The sequence below is a fragment of the Myodes glareolus genome, chromosome 18, assembly GCF_982192425.1.
Source record: "Myodes glareolus chromosome 18, mMyoGla1.1, whole genome shotgun sequence".
Classification (NCBI taxonomy): domain Eukaryota; kingdom Metazoa; phylum Chordata; class Mammalia; order Rodentia; family Cricetidae; genus Myodes; species Myodes glareolus.
In genome coordinates this window covers 12943853-12968479 of record NC_142043.1, presented here as the reverse complement: position 1 = coordinate 12968479, position 24627 = coordinate 12943853, and the positions used below count along the sequence as shown (strand labels likewise).

The window sequence follows — 24627 nt, the reverse complement described above, 5'->3', positions numbered from 1 at the left end:
TTCAGGGAGAAAAGGCCTGGGCTCCTTGTTAGAGGTCACGTGCATCACTGTGGGAAGTCGTAAAGCAGAGCACTGCATCAATGCCATACGCTAGTGCTCCCTTTCCCTCTGCTGGCTCAGTTCAGGCTCAGCCCATGGTGGACCTTCCCACCACAATTAACCCCACTCCTGCGCCCATATGTCAGCCTGACCTAGACAGTTCCTCACTGAGGCCTCCTTCCCAAGTGGTTGTACATGTGTCAGGTTGACAGGTGACACTAAGTGTCACAGTATTTGAACTGAAATCCAGCTTGGTAATGGAGGACTTGAGTTTTAGTGCTCAGCATACTATATATTATCAAACTAAAATGGACTTTGTTACTAACTTAACCATCAAATCACAGGTATTTATAAACTATTATGGCAGGATAAATGTCAAGATGTGAAATTATTCAATATTCTGTTTGTAGTATTCTGAAGGATAACTTTGTTTAGTGGTGAATATGATTTTTTTCACACACTTTATTCTCAGTGCTTACGCTGTGTCTATGGGTATCACTAAATTGGAGGTTTTAAGACACTATTTTTTTATTTTACCAGATATTCTTTCACTTAAAATAGACTTAGCTACTATAAAACTGTCAATAGTTGAAAATACTTGTCACAGAGTTTACTGAGCGTAGTAGCTTCACAACACAGGTGAAGATATAGGGCGAGTTATAATATTGGCTATTCCCCTAAGTTCAAGTGGTGACTGAGTGCTGTGAAAAACTATTGTTGCCCAACAAGCTACATACTAAGTTCAATTTCTGCAGGGCGTGTAGTGATCTCACACCAGTTGTATAATCATAAATCGAACACTGTAAGTTCAGATCATATGGATATTTTTATGGGTATAGCCTTTTCTACGCAAAGAAGGTGTACCTAGTAGAAACAGTTTCCACTGCTGTAACAAATAATCTTGAAGACACATTAATCTGGTCGAATGTCACATTTTAATTACTTAGAGTCATACTTTTTTCTGTCAGACTTCTCTCATTTAGTTGTCATAAGGACTACGTGATGTAATACATTGAATACATGAAGAGTAGAACAATTTAATGGGGAGCCCACTTCTGACTTAACACATGTGTATGTACAAACTTCTCTCTGGGACTGGAGAGAGGCCTCAGCAGTTGAGAGCACTGCTCTTCCAGAGGACAGGAGCTGTGCTCGTGTGGAGGTCAGAGAACGACTTGTGAAGGCCTAGGGATCAAACTCACATCGTCACGTGTGACAGCAAGTGCTCTTAGTCACGGAGCCATCTTGCTAGCTCTAGATAAAAGCATTTTCAGACATTCACATCTTTAAATATTTATTTCCTAAGGACCCTTTCTTCTAAATCTTCCCAGGTATTTTCCAGCCCTAACTAAGCACAGGAGAGATGGGCATTGTGATTTGTGTTTATTTGGATTAACTGCCTGCTTATGAAAGGGTCACTATTTTAAGGAGCATACAATCAGAGTCCTGAGAGTCTGTCAGTCTCAATATCTGCTAAAATCACAGATTACTGAAAAATATGAAATGCCAGCAAAGCATAGCTCATACTCAAAAGGAAAAGTCAATAAAGATGGCCTCTTAAATGCTATAGACGCTGAACTTAGTAGACAAGGATTTTAAGGCAGCCATTATGTCTGTGCTCAGAAAGTAAAAAGGAATCTTTCATGGAATGTGTCCTATCCAAATAAGGGGGTGAAGTTATAAAGAGCACAGTGAAAATAGAGCCCCATGCTTAGGTGGAGAGAAGTCTAGAGGCTCCAAGGCAGCAGCAGGCAAGCACCACAGAAGGAAGAGCAAGTGCTGAGGGGTGCATGTCTCCTAGGTCTTACATGAGATTCTAGCAGTACCCAGGGGTGTGGGTCTCCCAGGTCTTGCATTGGGTCCTAGCAGTGCCCAGCGGTGAGAGCCTTCCAGGTCTTGCATGGGGTGCCAGCAGTGCCAATGGGTGCATGGTGCCCAGGTCTTGCATGCAGTGCTAGCAGGTTCACAGAATAGTAAGCCAGGAAAAGAAAGGGAGACAAGGTAATTATTAACTTCAAGGACAACCAAGAAAATAAATTCTAAAGATAAATTTGATCATCCTGCTAAGCCATTGACAATGTTTATATAGTCAATGAGCAAGTACCAGTTTTATGTTCAACAGAAAGGCAAAATCTGATGGAGAGGAAGATAGTTGTTAAATTCAGAGACTCTGAGATCACCAAATCATCAGCCTCATAGTAAGTCAGTTTATGATAGTTAAACTGAAAGTAAAGCCTTGTAAATTTATTTCAGTAGATTCAGTTTATTTCTAATGAGAGCAAGAGTTGAAAGTGGTTGCGAGTAATAACACTTTGACTACATTTGACTTTTTCTGTCATATGCTTTCTAGAAAAAATTTTAACTGGAATTTAATATTTATACTTGACACAATTTCAGTATATAATAACTATACTACTAAGAAGATGGTTATAGCTAGTAAATCCATGGCATATGATCATTTGGAGACACTGAAATGTAGAAGCCAGTCAATAAAAATCCCCCATGGCCTGAATTAGGATGAACACTGTGGAGTAGAATGCATAGTCCCAGCCCTGGGCAGACCAATAAAATATCAAGCTTTGCTGAAAACGTTAACAAGTGCGAGAAATCCCACATTAGTGTCATTGGCGATAGTGAGAAGTTGAAATGTTTGTTTATATAATGGAAGATTAAACTTGATGTGGCATATACCAATAATCCCCAAACCCAGGAAACTGAGGCAGGAGAATCAAGTTTAAAACCAGCTTTGCCTACATAGTTGGGGCTAGGGTAACCTATGATGCAGAGAACCTGTTTTTTAAAAAAACAAACAAAAGATACACTTGAGATAGCATGTGTGATCCATTGTACCCTTTAATAGGATCAGCCTCCTAATAAAGTATTCTGAACTACTTAAAATACAAACATTGAGTTTTAAGTTGGGTGATTTTTTTTTTTATCTTTTCAATAGTTGTAACAAGTACAACCACCCCTTTTCTGAGCAAAAGTCCTGATCTGAAGAGATGGAAACACCTTGACTGAACTACACTCATGGTAGAATTATGTTGTCTTTCTGAAAAATAGTTTACTAAATTCCCAAGTACCAATTTTGCCAAGTTAAGAAAAGTCAATTGATTATTAAACTAATCACTAGGCTTAAAGTATTGGTCTATGCCACAATTTCTAGCCTATTTTGTACAATTAAATATTTGTTGTAAAAAAACAGAAAATGTAGTATTATTTCATAGTAATTTGATCATTGCCAGAAAAATTTAGCTTCCATTTATTTTTGCAAATTAAGAATGCAAATAATTTCATAAAAGTAGAGGTTTATGGGCCAGTTTAATGGCTCAGCATGGGAAGGGCCTTGTCCCCAAGACTGACACCCTGAATTTAATCTCTGAAGCACATGTCGTTGAAGGAGATAACGAACTCCTTCAGATTGTCCTCTAACTTCTGCATGTGTGCCCCCATACACACACACACACACATCCTGTGTGCCCACATTCTCGCACACACACATCCTGTGTGCCCACATTCTCACACTCACACATCCTGTGTGCCCACATTCTCTCTCACACACACACATCCTGTGTGCCCACATTCTCACATCATGCACATACACATCCTATGTGCCCACATTTTCACACTCACACACACATACACATATCCTGTGTGCCCACATTCAAACACACACATCCTGTGTGCCCACATTCACACACACACACAAATAAATAAATGGAAAACATTGCATTTTATTCTTATTAACACCCATTTCTTCATATATACATGTGCACAATGCTGGCCAGGAGTTGTGTATCAGAGAGAACATGCAGCTTTTGTCTTCTGAGTTTGGGTCACCTGGCTTTTATACTAGAAAAGATACCAAGAGGTGGTAAAGAAAAAATAGGTGATGAGGAAGGATGAGGGTAGGAACATAAAAGAGGAAGAGAGACTTGGGTATGGAAGAGTTAGAAAGGGAACTTAGAGGCAGCAGAGAGATGAGGAAGAGGAACACTGAAACACTTTGTTCAAAAATGCATAAGGATATCTAATCCCTTGTATGCGAATTTTTTAAATAAAAATACATTTTAAAAAATTTAGAATGAGTACACAATCAACTTTCCTTCACACTGAAACATTAGGGACATCCTGATGTCAGGCCCCTTGTGTTCATGTGGCCACAGTGACCATGAGCTGTGCACCCATGCATCTGCAGTGCCAAGGTGCCAACTTGTACTTCATACCACTTAATGAAGATTGTGTTTCACTCGTGTTGGTAGACATAGAAATTTTAGGAGATTAAGCCAATGTGTAATACATATGTTCATATGGTTTACTTTAATTAGCCACTAAATTCCTCTCCTTCCTTACTGGAAAAGAGATGAGCATTTAGGAGAGGTAATTCTGGAGCCCAGAACATATCAGTCCTAAGCAGGTCCAGACTGTAGGGCCAGAGGCAGTGGGAATGCTCATAGTGTGAGTGGTAGACAGTGTTCCTTTAGATGAGGGAAATTAGAAAAGCTCACGGTGAGCTGGTTGTGGTAGTAGGCTGTCTTTAATCCCAGCACTCACTAGGCAGAAGCAAAGGGACCTCTGAGTTCAGGGCCAGTCTAGACTAGAGTCGGCCATCCAGGCTACATAATAAAACCCTGTCTTTACAAGGAAAAAATACACACACACACACACACACACACACACACACACACATCAATTGATTCTGAAAAATGGTACAAGATGTTCAGCTCTTCTGTCTTTATTACATTTCTGGTTATTGCGTTTGCAATCTGACATTTTAGAGAGTATTTTAGAGATCATTGTGTATGGATAACCTTTGATTTACTGGGGAACCTATTAGAGACACATATTTCACCTGTTCCTTTGTTGGCACGACTATCATTTCTGATGTCGATAGTTTTTCATGTAGGCACCATTTCTTCATCTGTGAAAATAAAAATATATTTATGTACTGTTCCCTAGTTCTCTCTGTATGTGTCCAGAGAAATGGATATGTGTCTCATAGTTGCCTCACTGCCTGAATGCATCTAAGGCTGTGATGGAAATATTTTTATTTGAAAAATTGATATATAAACATTTCCTTGACATTCTAACAGTTTTAAAAGGGAAAGCGTGTTCATGATGAAAACTGTTAAGTTTCTTTCAGGGGAGACATGTCATCTTTTCAACCCCTCCTTAGGTTTCTTCTTAAATGGCTCACAGTTAAATTTAAATTCTATATTTAGATAGGATTCTGTATATATCCCAAGTACCAGTATTCAGGAAATCCAGTGGGAAAGCCGACACAGGAAGAGTTGAGAGCCGTTCTCTAGTCTGCTCATTTTGAAATAGTTGGAAGCTTATTTAGTGAGCAGAATGACTTAAACATTCAGGCAGAGGTCCTTCCGCACAGATGACCATTTAATTTCCGATGGCGACAGTGGCAGTGTGTCCAGTTCTCAGGGGTGTGTGTTGTTGTTTTACTCCATTCAAAGGAAGGCATATGGTGGGGGTGGGAGAGCAGCTTTCATATGTAAATATGTTTATAATACTTAAGATGGGGTAGTTGGTTTTATGCAATCAGCATGGTTTGATCGAATTTGGAAGAATTTACAGGCACATTTTTCTCACATGTGCTCCAGCGTCTTGATTTTTTTCAGATGGACCTATTTTATGTTCCTTCCAGCTAATCAAAATAAGAAACTGAGTTTGCCTTTGCCAAAAACGAGAACTATCATTTTTCACATTCTTTTATTTTCCAGGTCATTTTCAAGTAAGATTATGTTTCTAGGGCTTCTGAATTCCTGAAAACTCTCAGCTTTGCAACTCTGAAGGCCCAGATGGACATTCAGGGGATCTAGCTTTGCAGGCGGTGTGTTTTGCTCTGTGCATCCCAGATACAGTTCACTTTTGTGTGCGTGTAATTAGTGTGGAAAGAAATTAATGCCGTCCAGTATTATGATTTATGGACTGAATCCTTTAGCCACTGAAGACTTGCCAAAGTGAAAAGTATTTTTTTTTCCTTTGGATATTAGAAACAGCTTCTGTTTTTGTTGATCTTTAAAGTCCTGAATGGGGCTATTTCACATCATACCAGCATGGGAGCTCAGATTAATAATATACTTATTCAACTAGTGATACTGAGCGAAACCATTGCACACATGGGTAGGAAGGATGAAATTTCATAAAATCATTTTCATGTGTATTAATGTATTTCTGGAAGCTGCATATGATTTTTCTTTTGCATGAAAGAAATGACGGATTTCTGTTTATTGTATCTATTACAGGTGGTCTCATAAACTAATTTATTGCATTTTTGGATATCTTAAAGCATAGGGAGTTTTGCTTTAAAAAGCAATAACATGATTGCTGAATTATTCCCTGAGGCCTTTATTGTAGTGGATTTATCTCTCTTGAGACATTGTGATTGTACCATGTGTAATTTATATTTCTAAGACAATTTCTGCGTTTTCTTTGTTGTAGTTACAGCAAGCTGCAGAAGTCTCTCAACTGAGGGGAGCAAGGGTGATCTCTGCTGAAGATCTTCTGTTCTTGATGAGAAAAGATAAGGTACTACAAAATAATTCCATTGGATTAAACATGAAGCCTGATCTTAATTGAACTTACAGAAGGAAGTGATGGGCCCTTGTTACAGTTTTCAAATGAGAATTATAACTACTGAAGCAATGTTTAGCTTTTACGATGTGCACAACAGAATGCATTTACTACAAAAGTTGTTTGCTTTTTACATGAACAGATCTTTGGTGCCAGTACTGCACTGCAGTTAATCTTACTACTCCTGGTGCTTGTTCAGATATTTTCACTGCTGTCCTATGTCCCCTAGGTACCAACTAATCTCTGTTCTTATACACAGGGTCGCTCTAAGTAGCACATTTCCTTTTCTTCTCTGTTTGCACCTTAATACTAATAGAATTCAGACTTTAACTGAATTGATTTTAATTTGAAATACAAAGTTTATTCTCTACACTGACTTATAAAAATAAGCAAATTAATGCACATAGCTTAAAAACTAATATCATTTTGATTTTTAAATAAAAACTCTGAACTCTGGATATTAAGACATTAAAGCTGATATTTATATGTCTATTTATGTCATAATTTTCCTTAAGTAGCTAGTTAAATAAATTCTGTGCTACTTTACCTGTTGTAATCAACCAACTGTTTATTAATATGAAGAATATGTAAAGAAGAAAAAGAAGTGCATTCAATATCAAAAAGCTTGGCGTCTGCTTAAGGCAATCTATGTGATATACTTGAAGCATTTAAAACTTGGAGAATTTCATGGGTTGGATGATTAGAAGGGGAGGGAGGGTTGGTGCAGTGAAGGATTATGACAGGGGTGAGGCTCCTGAGGCCTGATAGAGCATAGACCAAAGGCCAGGAACCTGACCTTTGCATAGATACTATGGTGGCTTTGGGCATGGCTGGGAAAAGGCACTTTATGGAGACATGAAGAGGCTTAGTAGGAATTGCCAGTTTGTTCTGTACTTGGAGGGTCCTTAAGAAGAAGCAGCCATCAGCTCCCAACATGGGGCTGCATCCAGGGAGTCCTGAAGGCTGCTGGCAACAATAAGCCCCTTAGGAATGGTCCCTGTAGGAGCAGCCAGGAAATAACAACACTGCTTAGCTCTCCCCAGCATGTCTTGCCTGTATTTCCTTTTCACTGACAAAAGTAAAGAGAGAAGTGCTCACAGTCCGCTCTGGCATTCCTTCCCCTTGTTAGGAAGATGGCCATTTATAAGCTTCCAGAATGTATGCCACTTGATGGTGCTTTTCTGGTGTCCAGGACTCTTACCAGAATATTTTTGAACAACCAACAACATATTTATACCAGAATTGTTGTTTGTTTCCTCATCTTTCTCAAATTATTTTATTAGCATTCTCAAGTATTCCAAAATGAATGTAAACTAGCTTATAGAGGAAAAATACTAAGCAGAACAGAACTAAAATGATGGGTGTAGTGAAGGGAAGAGAAAAAAAACAAATGAAGACGAGTGCCCTGGGGTGCAGTCCAGCTGTTCCTTAGTAGCTGGAGTTTGTAGTTCTACCACCTGCGGTGCCTTCTCTAAGACCTTCTCTGCGGTGAGGTCTCCCCTGGTCTCTCAGGACGCCTGGGCAGCAGGTCTGTGAGGTGGGGTCTTTCCTTGACTTGGACATGACAGCATTGACTCCGAGGCTGTCCTCTACTGCAGGCCCTGCTGAGCTTCAGTCATCAGTCTGTAGTTCGCCTCAGGGTCCCTCTATAAAAGGAGATGCTAGATTTGTTTCTGATTCAGGGAGACTAAAAATGTTGAGTGATGTTTATGTAAAGAGCTTTGTACAGTGTTTCCACTGTTAGAAATCTGAAGCCTGGAGATCGTGAACCAGAGGTTATGCGTTCTAGCGTCTAGCGAATACATTGCAGGGCATTATTAGTTTCTTAAAGTTAAGTGCTGCTAGCATCCTCTTCTAAATCCCCAGAAGACCATCGTTGAAACCTATCAATCATTCGCGGGCTTTGAGTTTCCTCAAAGATTCTCAGCTTATAGATACTTTCCATAACTGTCCTATGAAAAGATTCTCAGGCCAGGTCTGCTGGTGCATGCCTTTTACTTCAGCACTAGGTAGGCTGAAGCAAGATGATCACAAGTTCAAGTTCAGCCTGGGCTAACAACATGGTCTTATCTCAAAAATTAAATATAAAAATGAGTTGTTAAAAATTTCTACTCTAGATGTTTATAAATCAGTTTTACATAATTTTTGTCTTAGAGTATATTCAAAATTCCAAAGTCTAAGTACACTTGGCTTACCAAGGGGAATATGGTATTTATTGAAATCATCAAAAGGAATTTAAGATGTTTTCTAAAATATACAAAAAAGTATTATTGTGATTCTGGAATGTCTGCATGGATGCATGTGAGAATGCCTTTATAAACTCTTTCATTTTAGCTGTCTTTGAAGGGCTACAGTTTTGCTTATACTATTAAGCTAATGATAGCTCTATTTTCCCCAATGATCACCAGATACTAGCTTATTAAATTTAATTCTTAAAGCAATCTTTTATTAGTAAAGAAAATGTATTATAAACTTTTTACTTTATATCCCAATAGAAAAAACTAAGAAGACTTCTAAAATACATGTTTATCCGAGACTACAAATCAAAGATCATCAAAGGCATTGACGAGGACGACCTCCTGGAAGGTAACTAAACAAAACACTAGCCCAAAAGAGTCAGCTCAGGCACCCAGAGGGTGTGTGAGGAAGTTCTTCTCAGGGGTTTCTTTTCATTAATACAATTTGGCACTTGTTGCAATTTAACCTTGTGATTTTCTCCTCTGGAACCTCATAGGACCCAGGTATCTCAGCCCCTTCTTTTTACAGTGGACACTGTTTCCCAACTGGTTTAGTATGCTACCAAGGTTCAGAAAGAGGCAGACCATAAGAGCTGGGAACTCAGCAAGTCCCCTTAAAGAAATTCTTTGGAGCAGACCATGTGGAAGTTCATACCTAGGACCTCTAAGTGGCAGTCCTGGCAGCAAACTAAAGGCTAGGAGATTTACTATACAGCAACAAGCAAAAGAGTGGCCAGCTCAACAGAGGAGACAGGGAGGAATGACTAGGAACAGCAAAGCAAAGGGATCAACACTAGCCCACTAAAATGTGGAGATTTTACTCCCAGGATTATTAATCAGAAGCAGTAACTCAGAGGCTAAGAGCACTTACTGCTGTTTCAGAGGACCTGAGTTTGGTTCCCAGCACCGATGTCTGGCAACTCACAACCACCTGTAACTCCAGATCCAGGGAACCCAAGGCCTCTGGCCTCTGAGAGTACCTGCACTCACATGCACATACCCACATGCAGACACACGCAAACTTATATAGCATGTAAAATGATAAGTCTCTGAAAGCAAAGCATTCCAATCCAGCTTGCAATTACTGGGAATTAGCACTTCTGTGTGGTACTCTGTCAGATCAGCCCAAAGCTTTATGGGAAGCTTGAAAGTGAGAGCCAAAGAAAGGCACTGTAAAGCTAGTGATGAAAGAGAGTGCACACACACGTCTGCACCATGAGGGAGGTGAGAGACATGATCACACTAGAGAGAGATCGCTTGGCCCTGTCTAGCCAACTCACTAAACAAAGAAACAATCAAGGACAAGCACACCAAAAGGAAGAGATGGTTGCCTGGGTTACTGTGGTATATCATCTAAAATGTCCATTTTCAACCACAGCAAAACACTAGGTGTGTAAAGACACGGGTAGATATGATCTGTAGAAGGAAAAAAAAGAACAAGAAAAGTAGATAACAAAAATTGCCTTTTGGGAATCCAGATGTTGGATTTAACAGGACAAGAAATTCAAACTCATATTATAGTGTGTTCAAAAAGTAAAATTGTATTCAGAGAATAACATGAAAGTATGAAAACCATGCCTCACAAAATATACAGTATCAAGAAAGATTAAATACAAAATATATAATAATGGAGTTTAAATGTAAATACAGTAAGTGAGATAGCTCAGGAGGCAAAACTTTGCACCAAGCCTGGTGATCCAAGCTCAACCAGATGGTGGAGAGAAAGAACAGATTCCTAGCAGTTAATCCTCTGATAAAAATGCCATGGCATGCACACGTACAGTCCACATACAAAATTAATTAATTAAAGAGCAATAGGAAGATGGAAGCTAGCACAACAGAAGCTTTGAACTGGTAGAAGAGCCAATGAGTTTACATTAAAAATTATATAGTCTAAAGAATTGTAAAAACTAATAAAGTTGACAGCTTCAGTGAAATGCAGGGCACTATTAAGAACATCAGCAAATACTATGTCAAAAGGGAAGGGCTATGCAGTGCAGTAGTGCATCAGCTTGTGCTATATCAGAAGGAAAGAGGTTTATAGTGCACTAATACATCGGCATGTGCTGTATCAGAAGGAAAGAGGTTTATAGTGCACTAATACATCGGCATGTGCTATGTCAGAAGGGAAGGGCTATGCAATACACTAATACATCAGCTTGTGCTATATCAGAAGGGAAGGGGTATACAGTACATTAGTACATCAGCTTGTGCTATATCAGAAGGAAAGAGGTTTATAGTACACTAATACATCGGCATGTGCTATGTCAGAAGGGAAGGGCTATACAATACACTAATACATCAGCATGTGCTATATCAGAAGGGCAGGGGCATACAGTACACTAATACATCAGCTTGTGCTATATCAGAAGGGAAGGCGTATACAATATGCTAATTTATCAGCATATATTATATCAGAAGAGCAGTATAAATTATACTAATGCATCAGCATATACAATATCAGAAGAGAAGAGGTTTACAGTATGTTAATACATTAGCATATATTATACAGAAGAGAAGTATACAGTATGGTAATACACCAGTACATACATATATAGTACATTAATACATCACTATAATGTATCAGAAGGAAAGGAGGAGGAGAGAGGGAATCAGACAAAAGAGAGGGAATCAGAAACAAAACAAAAGAGAGGGAATCAGAAAAAATATCCCAAGAAATAGTGGATAGAAACTTTTAAGATTTAAGAAAATTGTTAAACACATATTCAAGTATCTAAACAAACTAACAAATTCCATTAGGACAAACTCATACTTACTGTACTGATAACACAGTTTAGTAAAGACAGAGCTGATCATGAAAGCCATGAGAGAAGATATCTGGGACCTTTTGGAAGTTATTAGATCATAAAAGGAGAACCCTTATGGTTAGGATCAGTGTACTTCTAAAAAGAGACACCCAGAACCCAGAACTCATATCCTATCTCTTAAAAAGAGGCCTTTGCTAGATACCAGGTCACCTTGACCTAGGTGCCACAGCCTGTTTATTGTTTGAACTTCCTAGTCTGCAATATATTTTATAGCAGTTTATACTGACAAAGAAAATCCCGAAGGAAACAGCACACTTACAGAGAAAGACTGGGTTCTTTCCTCCCTAACATCAAGAATAAGACAAAAATATGCACTTGTTTCTCTTTTATCCAGTATTGTACAAAGGTTTTAGTGTATGTTTTTGCAGAAAAGGAAATGAAAACACCCATGTTAAAAAGGAAGGTGTAAAGCTATGTATGCATCTGACATGGTCTTTATATAGAAAAATATCTTAATCCACTAAACTGTTTAATTGGTGGACAAATTCATGAATTTTCAGGATACAAGATAAATATGTAAAACAAAGCAAATGAGTACACATTCCTTATACAATGCCATGTATAACACCATCATGAAGAATATACTATATTGGAATAAATTTCACCAGTGACCTACAAGATTTCTACATGGAAACTAGAAATCACTGTTGTGCAAAGATGGAGAAGAAATACAAAAATAACCAGTGTTCACAGCTGAAACACTTAGAATGGTTAAAGCAATAACCTCAACTGGAGCTATATATAGATCTCACCAGCTTTTGTTGAGATGAGCATACTGATTTTGTCATTCATGTGTAAATGTCAGATCCTAGAAATGAAAAGAGTCATTTTTCTAATTTGTACATGATCCAGAGTAGTCAAACCCATCTCAACAAGCAGCAAAGTTAAAGGACTCAAACTTGCTGACTTCAAAACTGTCTATAAATCTGCCCCGATACTCACAGGATCCATGCTGGTCAGTGGATGATCAGAATTCAGGGCACAAGTGGGACTCACAGAGTGATGCCTGGCAGGGCTTGCACTGCAGTGCCATGTGGAGTCAACAGCTCCTTTACCTGGAGACCTCTAGAGATCTACATAGAAAAGAAAGAATTTGATCCCTTCATAGTACAATATGCCCCCAAAACAAAAGAAGGAAATACCTAAGTACAAGTCATTGAGAATTCACTGTAACAACCCAGAATACAAAATTCATTTTTATTTCCATTATATCTTTATTTACTTGTTTTATATAAGTATGTATGGGGCTGTGTATTTCATTGGTGAGTGAAAGAAGTCAGAATTCAATTTACAGTAATTGGTTCTCTCCCTCTACTATGTGGGTCCTGGGGTTGAACTTAGGTCATCAGGTTTGATGGCAGGCATTTTACCTATGGAGCTATTTCTAGCCTGTCAAAATATAAAGTTTTTAAAAGAAAAACAGAACTATTGATAACCTTGTATAAGAATGGTGTTTTAAATACATGACACCAAAAGCATAGTAGCAAAAAAAGCCACTGTTGAATTAGCATTGATCAAGTTTAAAGACTTCAGTATGCTTCAAAGAGTAATCAAAAGAAAAAAACAGAATAAGGAAATCTTATATACATATCTCTGCTATGGAATTTGTTGGCAAATGTGTAAAGAACTCTTCAATTCCATAGTGAAGACAATAAATCACTTAAGAAATGAACAAAAGATCTGAGATAACTTTGCAGCAGAAATAAAGGATTAACTAATAGATGCCAGAGAAGATGGCCAGTGTCCTGAACCATAGTGCAAATGCAAATCAGCAATAAATGATGGCTCCTCGCCTACCAGGATGTCTGTAACTAAACAGATAGACGAAGGCAAATATGGTTGAGGCTGTGGAGAGCTTTAGCTTTTGATGCTAGGAGGAGGGAGGGCAAAATGGTGCAGGCACTTCAGAAAACATCCCAGAAGCTTCTCAAAAAAATAAATAAATAAATAACAGAAAAAGTAAACCAGCCATTCAACACCCAATAAAGCTAAATGGAGAGAAATGTCCACAAAAAAAATTCACTTGAACATAAAAAGCAGTATCTTTCACAGTAGAAAACTAGAGTCGGCCCAATATCTGCCAACATATACAGACACAAATAAATAGATAATATTAATGCAGGAAGTATTTTGGGCAAGAAAGTGGAACTGGACCCTGCCATGCTCTTATGTGGATGAAGTAGAAGAACATCACAAAGTTCACATATTCCAGATTTTCAAGTAGCAACAGAATGAAAACCACCTGGAGTGGTTGCCTGGACCGGAACCAGCGGGTTGTACTAGGGAATCATCTAGAGCAGTCTGTCAGACCTCCTAGAGTTGCAGTAGGAAAGTGTCTTCTGTAAAGGTTACTATGCTTCTAGACAATCAAAAGGAAAATCACACCCACATGTACATGTGCACACACAAACATTCACACCCATACACATGATCTCATAATGCTTTAAGGGACTTTAGGATTTTGTATGGGCTTCATGCCTAGAATCCTCCAGCGTTGGTTTCATTAGCTTCTGGCTTCAACTGGGGTTTTTTGTCATAAGAGTTATCTGCTGTATGAAGATCTATGTCCAGACTCTACCCTGAAAACATAACATGGATTTGTTAATAATACCTTGGTTAGAGTTGCATTTACTTCTGTCTTCATTAAAGGATTTAATTTAGCAGGCACATAAGTATGAAAAAGTTTTCTAAAATTATTTTTTCATTATAAGCATACTTATCATTCTAATCATTTATTAACATATTCATAGCAAATACCAGATAATTGATACTTATATATGGCAATGCTTGAGACTTTATATGCATAACCATCATTAGTCAAATAAAAAATATTTTAGTTCTTTCTCACTCTCTAAGTCTCATTGATAACTTTATTTATTAATCTATATTAACCACCCACTACAACATTTAATGACTCTTTTATGACCCTTTCAATAACTTTCTGAGTTATATTTTGCTTTTGAACTTGCTAGGGGCGTAGCTCCCTTGTAGAGTTCATCCTCCATGCCAGGGCCCTCAGATCAATACAACTATATAAATATATTAATGAATACGGTGATAATTTTGTCTCGTGGTGTGTATATGTGTGTGTGTGTGTGTGTGTGTGTGTGTGTGTGTGTGTGTGTGTAGGACAGACACTACATGCCATGGCACATGTGTGGAAGTCAGAAAGCAACCTTGGGTATCAGTCCTTTCCCTATTCCCAGCGTGCTCACTGTTGCATGTACTCACCTAGTAGGTCTGAGTTTCTGGAGTTCCTGTCTAAACCTTCCAGCTCCTGGTAGAGCTGTACTGAGCACTGGGGTTGCAGATGTTCACACTACTGCTTCAACTTTCATGTAGTTCTGGGGATCCAAACCCAGGCCTTCAGGCCCACATGATTAGCACCTTACCCATAGAACTATATCCCCAGCTCCAGTAGTTTTATCTTAAGAACAAAAGAGTGCGACATGCCTCAAAGGACCACAGAAAAGAGCAGTAGGGGAGGACTGTTGATGCCTTTGGCATGGACACACACATACAGGCAGTCACACTAGTGCACATGTGTGCATAATGCACCAGGGACACATGCAGTACACACCCGAAAAGGAAAGAAAAGCAGGACACTTAATAATGAAAATACAGAGGAAAAAAGCAAACATTAATAGAATGGAAAAATATACTAAAATTCCAAATTACCAAAGAGAAGAAATGGAAGATTTATCAACAAGAATGAATTAATGTAAAAAAAATGAAGGAAGAAATAAATATCACAACTGTCAACATAAAATAAATGAGAAGACTGCAAAATGAGGTACCCAGTAAGTGTTTGATGAATGTATGTAAAAATGTGAAGAAAACAAAAGAGAAAATATTAGCATTCTACTCTGAATTTTATATTAAAACACCACTAGGAATAAAGATTATAGAAGGCACACGCTGATTAGTGCAGCAGTTCTCAACCTATGGGTCACGATCCACATGTGACTCGAACTTTCCTTTCACAGGGTGGCATAGCAGATATTATATTATGATTTATAACAGAAGCCAAATTACAGTTATGAAATAGCACTGAAACTAATTTTATGTTTGGGGGGGGCACCACAGTATGAGGAACTGTATTAAGAGGTTGCAGCATTAGGAAGGTTAAGAACCACTGGTTTAGTGTAACACACATATAGCAACTAAATAATAAACTAGCAAAATGTCTGATTATGTGTGCTTAGATCTTATTTCCTTTGAGTGGAGTGTCAGCAGTTGTTTTTGTTGTTGTTGTTTTTTTACTGTATACACAAAATACTTTTTTTAAAAAGTGAAATTTGCCAGAAAGTTTACTTTTGCACTTTAAGTAACAATATATACCTGATAGGGTTCAGTTCACTAATCTTTAATTGTATATAGATAATAGTCCCCATCTTAGCTACTTAGGAAGCATATTACTTAATATTTGGAGATCAACATGAGCATCCTAACAATGTGGTGAACATCACAGTGGTTTGCTCAGTCACCTGTAGGACTCAAGGAAAATAGTCCTTTGAATTAACATGGGGAGCATCCATTAACATTGACTACAGGAACAGATAAAATTAGGAGTTTCTATAACAAGAAAAAACAGGAATTGAAACATATAAAATCAGTTCAACCAAAATTAATAAATTTATTCTGCTTTAGCTATAATTTCAACAACATCTTCTTGAGATCATGCAAAAATATTATATAGCTTTCCTATAGAGTAAGAAATGCCTATATATGCTTTGGAAAAGTATGATATAGAAGAGTAAGCGTATATATGCATCCTGTGGTGTCATTGAGGACTTTATGTATGGAAGATTGGCACAAGCTAGAAGGTCCAAGAACAGAATCTGAGACACAGAAATTTGAGGTATGACAAAATTTCAAGATAACAGGAAAACATATTAGTGGCGCTGTAATATATATTTTAAAGACACTAAAGAAGAACCTATAGTGTTAACTGTATACAAAATAAATTCTAGATGCATAAAGATGAAAAACAAAATGAAGGAGACAGTAAATCTGAAGAAAAATCTTGAAAATTTTAACTTTACACTGTGTGGAAGTAGAGAGAAGTCAAAAGCTAAAAAGAGCGACAATCTAAACCATAGATTACTCTGTAGCAAAGGGTTATCTCTGTCTGCAGCAGACAGGCCGAGGGCGACCGGGCAATGGGAAAGAACCCTTGTTGGCATAGACAAACACACATGGAAAACAGGTGGCAGACATGAGAAGATGTTGAAATCTCTTGGTGATTATGGGGTCAACTTTGCAGTATTTCACTTTGGTTCATCAGACATTTGCTGGAGTTCTGAGAAGAAATATAGGAGAATACAGCATCAGAATTGTTTTCATGAAACTTGAAGTGTCTGTAACATGTCTGCTTTTAGAAACTTGTGCTGTGAGAACAGAGCACACCTATGGATGAGATCCCTCTTCAGCATTTCCCCAGTGCAAAAACTGATACAAAGTCTGCCCATCAACAGAGGATGGGCATGAAAGCCATGTTAGCAGATACTATAGGATATAGAGGCTTATGCAGGCCTTATAAAAGAATCAGACTTTATCTACAAAGATGGAGAGATCTTTCTCTGTTCTCAACTAGGAAACCTGGACAGAAGAGAGGATAAAGAACCTCTCTTCATAAAGAAATGCTGTAGGCGCCTATTTTTAAAGAAAATGAAGAAAGCACATGTGTAAAGAAATACATTGTGAATATGTTATCACAGAGAAATGTCTAGTGGTACACGCAGATGGCCACTGTGAGCTGGGAATTGGTGGATGGCATAAAGAGAAGGGAGGAAGGGAGGGAGAGCAATGTCCTCCCCCCCCCCATGTTGGGGATCTGGCACAGGTTCTTGCACAGCTACATCCCCAGGCATTGCTGAGTATATGTATGTGTACACTAAAATTTTTATTTCAGAAGAAAATGACTTGAAAAATAGACTCCCTTGATTCTGTGGGTGCTTAACATATAGGTTCTGAAGCACTTGGGTTTTTTATGGCCTTAACCTAAGTTGTCAAATTTTGGAAGAAATACATTCAAGTATCTTTTGCTGATTACACTGTTTAATAGGATCCCTTTTTCAGTATTTTTCTGTCTGTTATCTTGGTTCTATAAAAGTGGGCCTGTTAGTATTCATTTTCTTTAGATAATATTTCACGCTGTCTGATGTAACAGTTTGGTCCTAGCTGTGTTTTCTATCATTAATAGTTATGAATTCTGCTTTCTTTGCTTGTGTTTACCTAGCACACTCTCTTTCCTAGTTGCATTTTATTTCTCTTGTAAGTACTATGGAATAGTATTCTTTGCCAAACCTGAGAGCCCCTCTTCCTTTCATACGTGATTCAGTCAGCCCTTTTACACTTACTATGGTAATTAATAATGTGATTTGATTCTATTTTTTATTTTGTGATCGATTTCTGTGTGACTTGTTTTAGAGACTAGAGTTTTCTCTATAAAGATGATTGTGAGTGAATTTCACATGTACTGTTTGCTATGTATCCTAATTTATGCTAAGGTACCCTGCTCAGTACCTTTTGTTCTCTTTTCTAACCTTCATCAAGAAAAACTGAGTGGCAGCAGCAGTACAAACAAGAGACAGAAAATTGCTCAGGACTTGATCAACTCTATTGACCAGACAGGAGAGCTTCTGGCCATGTTTGAGGACAACGAACTTGATGATGTTAAACAGGAGAGAATGGAGGTATGGTACATTCCTGTTTCCCAGCAGTAACTGCCCAGCATTGTGCCTGTGGTTCCACCTTCTTGTCCTGTGTCTTTGACTTTTGCCTGACAGGTCAGATCAGTGGCCTTGTCTGGGCAGCATGCTCAGGAGCCAGCCCTGGGAAGGGAAGCTTTGCCTCCACACTTGGCTTTGAGAAACATGTTGAGTTTTGATTCTCTGTTTTCTTCTTTGGAAATTGCGAGCATTCTCTCCTCTGGATCTGACCTTAACTGTTACATTTTATCCCATCAGGCTACTTTACATTAAATATTTACTTAACTTTTTTTCCCCAAATTATCCAGTTGCCTCCAAGGCAAAGGTAATTCTTAGTGCTTTTGTCTTGGCACAGAGAGTGAAGAGCTGCCTTGCAGATTGCTGTTGGCGGCTGCGGTTGGCCTCACTGACTAAGGTGGTGTCCAGGGAAGCTATATGCTTTACATCACTGTCACAGAAAGCAAGTGACATATTTGCATTCCATATACATGTTTTCACAATGAATATAAAAATTGTATGTCTTCTATTTACCTTAGCTATCTATACTTTAAATCACTGCTTCTTTAAATACACTCCAGGAAAAATGAAAGTCATGATTGATTTCATTTGAGTGCCTTCCAAAACACACAGTAGTATTCTTAGTTCTCACTATGACTATTATGCTTTTACATTCAAAAAGGAGTCTCAGTTTCCCCCTTCTCCTTAAATTGGACATGAGAGGTAATTCCAGAATTCCAAGGGAATTTTTAAATGCCTGTCTCATTGTGGTCTCTATGTGTACTAAAGCGGGGATTATTTCACATTGAGTCTGGAGGAAGCCCTGTTGACATCCATGCATTGTAAATTTAACAACCTTCTTTAAAGAATTAGCATGCCTAGATCTTGGGCTGTGATCTAAAGGCAGTACCCTCTTAGGTATCAATTACCTAGGAAAGTGTGGTTATCTTGCTTTGAGGCAACTACAAATGGTTTTACTTCAACTTTGCCGTGGGCCAAAAATATGCTAAGTTGTCTAAAGCAGATGATAAACACATATTTCTGATGCCATTATGGCCTCAACAGGATATGATTTTTGTAGGGAATGGTTTCACTTATGATGTGTTGCTTAGGGAGCAAAGTGTACTTTAGTTTCTAGTATTTCATATCATGAGATAAGCATGTAGACAACCAGTAAAGGAGGATTCTATGAAAATTATATGTAAAGTGGAACACCTGACTTTTCAATTTCACTAGGACAGATCTCAGCTAAATCAGTAAATTGCCTGAAGACCATTCCACAGTTAAGGGAAGGAATCAGGGTGGAACATTCTGTAACTCTAGGCTCCTAATAACAGAGTGGAGCTGGAAGGACGTTGACTCAGTGAAGTCAGTCAAGACTCCGGAAACAAAAACAGCTCTAGTGCTCACACATATGAACCACTTTCTGGTATTGTACTATACACTGCATGGTGTCGAGCAGGACAGTGAAACAGCAGCAGACTCGGTAAGGACACTTACAGTTGAAGTCAGCCTTATCTAGACAGCAAGTCCAAAACTGACGGTTTCTTAAAGCCTGCAACATGCTAGAATCTTCTCCTGCCAAGATGACAAGTAGTTTCCATATTTTACTCATCCAAATGACATAGTTGAGCGGAATAAAAATGATAGACTTGTAGGCAAAACTGTAGACAGTAGAAGTAGAAAGTGGGACCATTAAGAGCAGAGGCCTTGCCTGCTTCTAATTTGACAGGTTATAGTTTCGAGAGTAAACCGCAGCTGTGGCGTCCATATGAAACCACTTTGGACTCGAGACAGCAGTCTCCTGCCTCTAAAGCACAGTAGAATAATCGGCCCCGCCATCATTCATGGTTTAATTTTCCTCTAAGCATCACTTATGCTTGCAGAAACCATGCTACCTTTCCTCCTAAAGCAGAGGAACTGGTGTAGACCCACCAAGGGAACTGCATTGGGACAGGTGCTCTCTCCTCTCTCTTTGTTATTCTCCCTTTCTCTCTCTGTCTCTCCCTTCCCCCTCTCTGTCTCTGTTTCTATTTCTGTCTCTCTCTCTCTCTTCCTCCCTCTTTCCTTCTTTCCTTCCTTCTTCCCTCCCTCCCTCTCCCCCTTCCCTTCCCTCCTTCCTTCTTCCCTTGCTCTCTCTGTCTCTTCCACTTGCCCCTTCAGTTCTCATGTAAATGCAGCTTTGAAGAACAAACTTCTATAAAGACTTGGGACCCTAGCTTATCCTGAAAGCACCCAGTGGGTGTGTGAAAAGCTTGTTCTTTGATGTAGTTTTGAGCTGATGTATGTGCCTGACTTTGTGTTTCCTTAGAATCTACTTCATTGCTGTGAAATATTTGGGTACTAGAAATAAGAAAATTGTCTGAAATTTTGCATCCATTTTACCTTTATGGTTCACCTTCGTCATAGTCTATCATATCAACCTGTTAGTTCTCCAGCACCAAGTTTACAACATTGACTGTAGCAGAGCTCCATGGATGTGATCTGTGAAGTTCCCTCCAAATTAGCAACAAATGAATGACTGAATAAATGAAAATAAATGTATGCACCTTGGTATTTAAGAGACATGAAGCACAAAAGAGGGAAATTCAAAGCATAACTATCCAATTGAATACAACCCACTTCTAAATGAGGCAGATGTGTTTTAATGTTGATAATTGTTTCTGTTGAATCTTTTTTTTTTCTAGTCAGCTAGGTGTGGCTAAGTAAACCAGAACCAGGAAAGAATCCCTAAAAGCTGGAGATAGATTTGGTTTCTCTTAGCAAAAGCCTCAGACAGGAGAAGCTCAAGTTTGTCATTGTTCAAGTCAACCATTCTATCCAAAGTGGAGAAGGGCCTGTAAAAGATGGTCGCTTGAAAACTCAGGTGAGCTGTGCCTCCAGTCTGATCTACAGATAGCTAAGGTCCACAGGAGACCCACGAGGAGAACTTACCAGAGAGAACCCTACAGGTGACTGTTTATATTTCTGCTGGAATCAGGTAAAATCTAGTTAGAAAGCAGGAGAGAATACATATAAAGCAGCTTAAAGTTTTATTTTAAATAAGCTTGAAAGTGAATGAGATCTCAGGTGCCACCTAATTTGCTTAACTAGGAATAAACTGCCCTTAGGTTTTGCAGAGCACAGTGTCTCCTGGAGGCTGAATAAGAGACATCACCTTAGTTATCCAACCAACTCTCAGAAGCCAAGTTCTAATCTACAAGTGCTCTCAGTCCAGACGTTGTGGTTTCTGGAGACAGACAAGACAACTAGAAACCTCACTGAGCAGTCAGAGCACACAAGCCCTCTGTCTTCTGTTTATAAAGGGTATTCTTATTACTAGTCCCCAGTCGTTATAAAGGAAAATAAAATTCCTATAAAACTAAGAGTCTGTAAACACCTCCAATAAAATCTAACATAAAAAAGGAATGGTATGGGTAAGGCAAACATTTATAAAGACAATTAAACCTCCAACCCCAATTAAAACAATTAAAAAGAAAAAGCCTTTCACCACATGCTTAAAATGCCAGTGAATTTGGGTTGGGAAATGAAGATAGGTGTGGGGGTCAACAGTTATGTCAAGGTCTTGGGTTCATTCTTCAGAAAGGCAGAGAGAAAGAGCGGAGTGTGTGTGTGTGTGTGTGTGTGTGTGTGTCCGTGTCCATCCTAGAAAGCTGTATTTCTAGTCTATATGTATAAATGTATGCATGTTTATATCTATTTGTTATATCTGTAGTACTAGAAATATGTTTTACTTGTTGTTCTTAAAGGTAAAATAGCTATCTTAAGTATATGAGACAGATCCAGTTGCTAGGGATAATGACATTGTAAAAAAGAGAATTGAAGTAGAAAAGCTTCAAAATGGAACAATGGGGCTAGTTAGTAAAAGGCGCCACCTATAATGAAGATGCAGTAAGTAGAAAATGTTCATCATCCACTTCCAGTGCCTGCGGACATAATGGTTGTACGGGAAATGCCAGCCAGCAGAAGTACAGACAAGTAGGAACTAGAACAGTTCATCTTTAATTCTTAATCAATTAATTTAGATCAAGAAAATATTTATAATAAATACCTGTTATCTAAAATTCATATGGATGTGATCATGTTAACAGTATTTCATTAAATCCCAGAAACCCTACTTAAGCCACTTCCATTTGCCAGAGTTCAGGGAACACTAACCAATAAAGTAAAACCTTCACTATATTCAGGTGTTAAAACTAACTGTGATGCCTATGGAATGTCAAGGTTTTGTTTAGGTAAGCCTTGATATTCAATCTTAAAGGCATCAAAATTAATAAAATAAAGGTAGATTCTGATTTTTAAAAACTAGTTCTTCCCAGAAACTGCCTGAGCATGCAAATGAATAGAAAGACAATGTGCAAGTCTGCAAGAAAAATGTTACCTGTGACAGACTTCTTGTCAGCAAGAAGCATAGAGAGAGATGTGAGCATTGTCCCAAGTACAGGAAGCATGCAGCACATTCCATGCTCCTGGATATGAATGTTCAGCCTTGTAAATGTCCTACTTGTTTCCACTGTAATAGAGGAATGTGTTGTGATGTCAGGGGATCTTTGTAGCAGAATTTTAACAACTTGGTAACATTGAATTTGTCGTACATGATTTAAAAAAAAGAATAGAAAACTGTAAAAGTTTTATTAAAGAGAAGCAGAAGTCAGAGTTTGGTTTGCCCTGCCTGATCTGTTACCATTTTCTTACCCATTAAAACTGTAAGTGTGTGACATAAATGAGGGTCAAGGCAATGGCAGAGATCATCGCAGAAAGGCGCCAAGACGGGTCATTAAAACACTGAAGCCATCTCTCGACCCTAGAGTTCCATTTAAAAGGAATTTCAAGAAATACTGAACAATTTTCTATAAATAAAAACTTTTTTATTAGAGGTAAATATAATTAAATACCAACTGGCATATAAAAAGACTTTTTAGGCTTTTGTTTTCCAGGCTTTTTGAAAAATTCTACTAGTCTAGATGTCAACAAATACAATAGGCAGATTGAGAAGGAGAAATTGCTGTCTTCAAATAAGATTATAACTTAGTAGCAAAAACACACAGCCTTCTCTTTAGAGGCTCTACAGAGGGTTTGTGACATTGGTATACTATATGAGTCAACAAAAATAGACCTTTTAAAAAAAAGTTTTTGTAAAGGTGCTAGGATCTCAATTTAGAAGAGGAAAATGACAAAAGGAGTGAATATTAAGTTTTATTATATAGGTGCTGTGTCTGTCAGAACAAATTTAGGGCACAGGCCAGTGTGATGGCTGAACAGCCTGCTGCCTAGCCTAAGGTCCTGAATTCAGCCCAAAAAACATGGTGGAAGGAGAAAACTGACTCTCCAGTTGTCCTCTGTCTTCCACATATGCAGTGTAGCTCATAAATGAACACACACACGTAATAATAATAAAATAATAATGATGATCATTTAGACGTAATTTTTAAATGAGCAATGCCTGAGCTAAAGGAGAGGCTCTGTGGTGACTCGGGTTCTGACTGAAAAGTTCTCCACCCCTCCCTGTGTCTTCTGCCGGCACAACCATCCAGACTCGTCATCACTAGTTCTGAGTGAAGTTTACCTCTTGCCTCTTTCCTAAATCCTCCAGGGAGCAGAATGAAAGGAACAACCTTGAGACTGAATCTGTGCCAGTGTTCTTCCTCATCCAAGTCAGAGGACACACGGCAGCACAAGGTCCCTTGTCTTGGTAAAAGAATACTTTCTGAAGTTCAGACTTAGTAAAATACAGGGCCAGGATGACTGTTCATCCTCCCTTTCCCAGATCACAGAAGTGAAACAGCCATGTGTCAGGGTAAAGATGGGCACCAGCGCTCTCAGCTGTGATATCTAATGCTGCACTGGAGACATGCATGTACACGTATGTCTGGGCTGCTGGACTGAGTCCTGCATCAGTGTGTTTGTTAAGCACATAACTGTTTATGCTGTTCAATTACAATTTTTAGAACCAATATTTTCTGTCTCAAGTAATTTTAATTTGATCTTTTTTAAATGAAATGCTTCTCTTAGAGATCAGTCCACCAACTTGTTTATAAAACACCTTGGCAGAAAAGAGTTTTAAAATATCATTGAATTTGGAAACACCACAGAATTTACCACTAATTTACATTTAGTGTTTATAGTTCTCAGATTGTGGTCACTGTAATAACCAGCATATTTTTGCCTTGAATATTTTGTGGATTATATTTCCCTATTCTTTCTCCTTGACCCACATTCCCC

At 38.4% G+C, this 24627-nt stretch overlaps 1 protein-coding gene across 4 annotated transcripts in view; it reads left to right on the top strand.

Moving 5' to 3' along the window:
- Supt3h (SPT3 homolog, SAGA and STAGA complex component) overlaps positions 1-24627 on the top strand; it is a 351815-nt gene that overhangs the window by 225854 nt on the left and 101334 nt on the right. For all 4 annotated transcript variants that reach the window (XM_087897976.1, XM_087897978.1, XM_087897975.1 and 1 more), the window contains 3 exons: positions 6499-6585; positions 9126-9216; positions 18254-18393. In XM_087897976.1, the coding sequence (XP_087754102.1) occupies positions 6499-6585; positions 9126-9216; positions 18254-18393 (318 nt within the window). The remainder of the gene's footprint in view (positions 1-6498; positions 6586-9125; positions 9217-18253; positions 18394-24627) is intronic.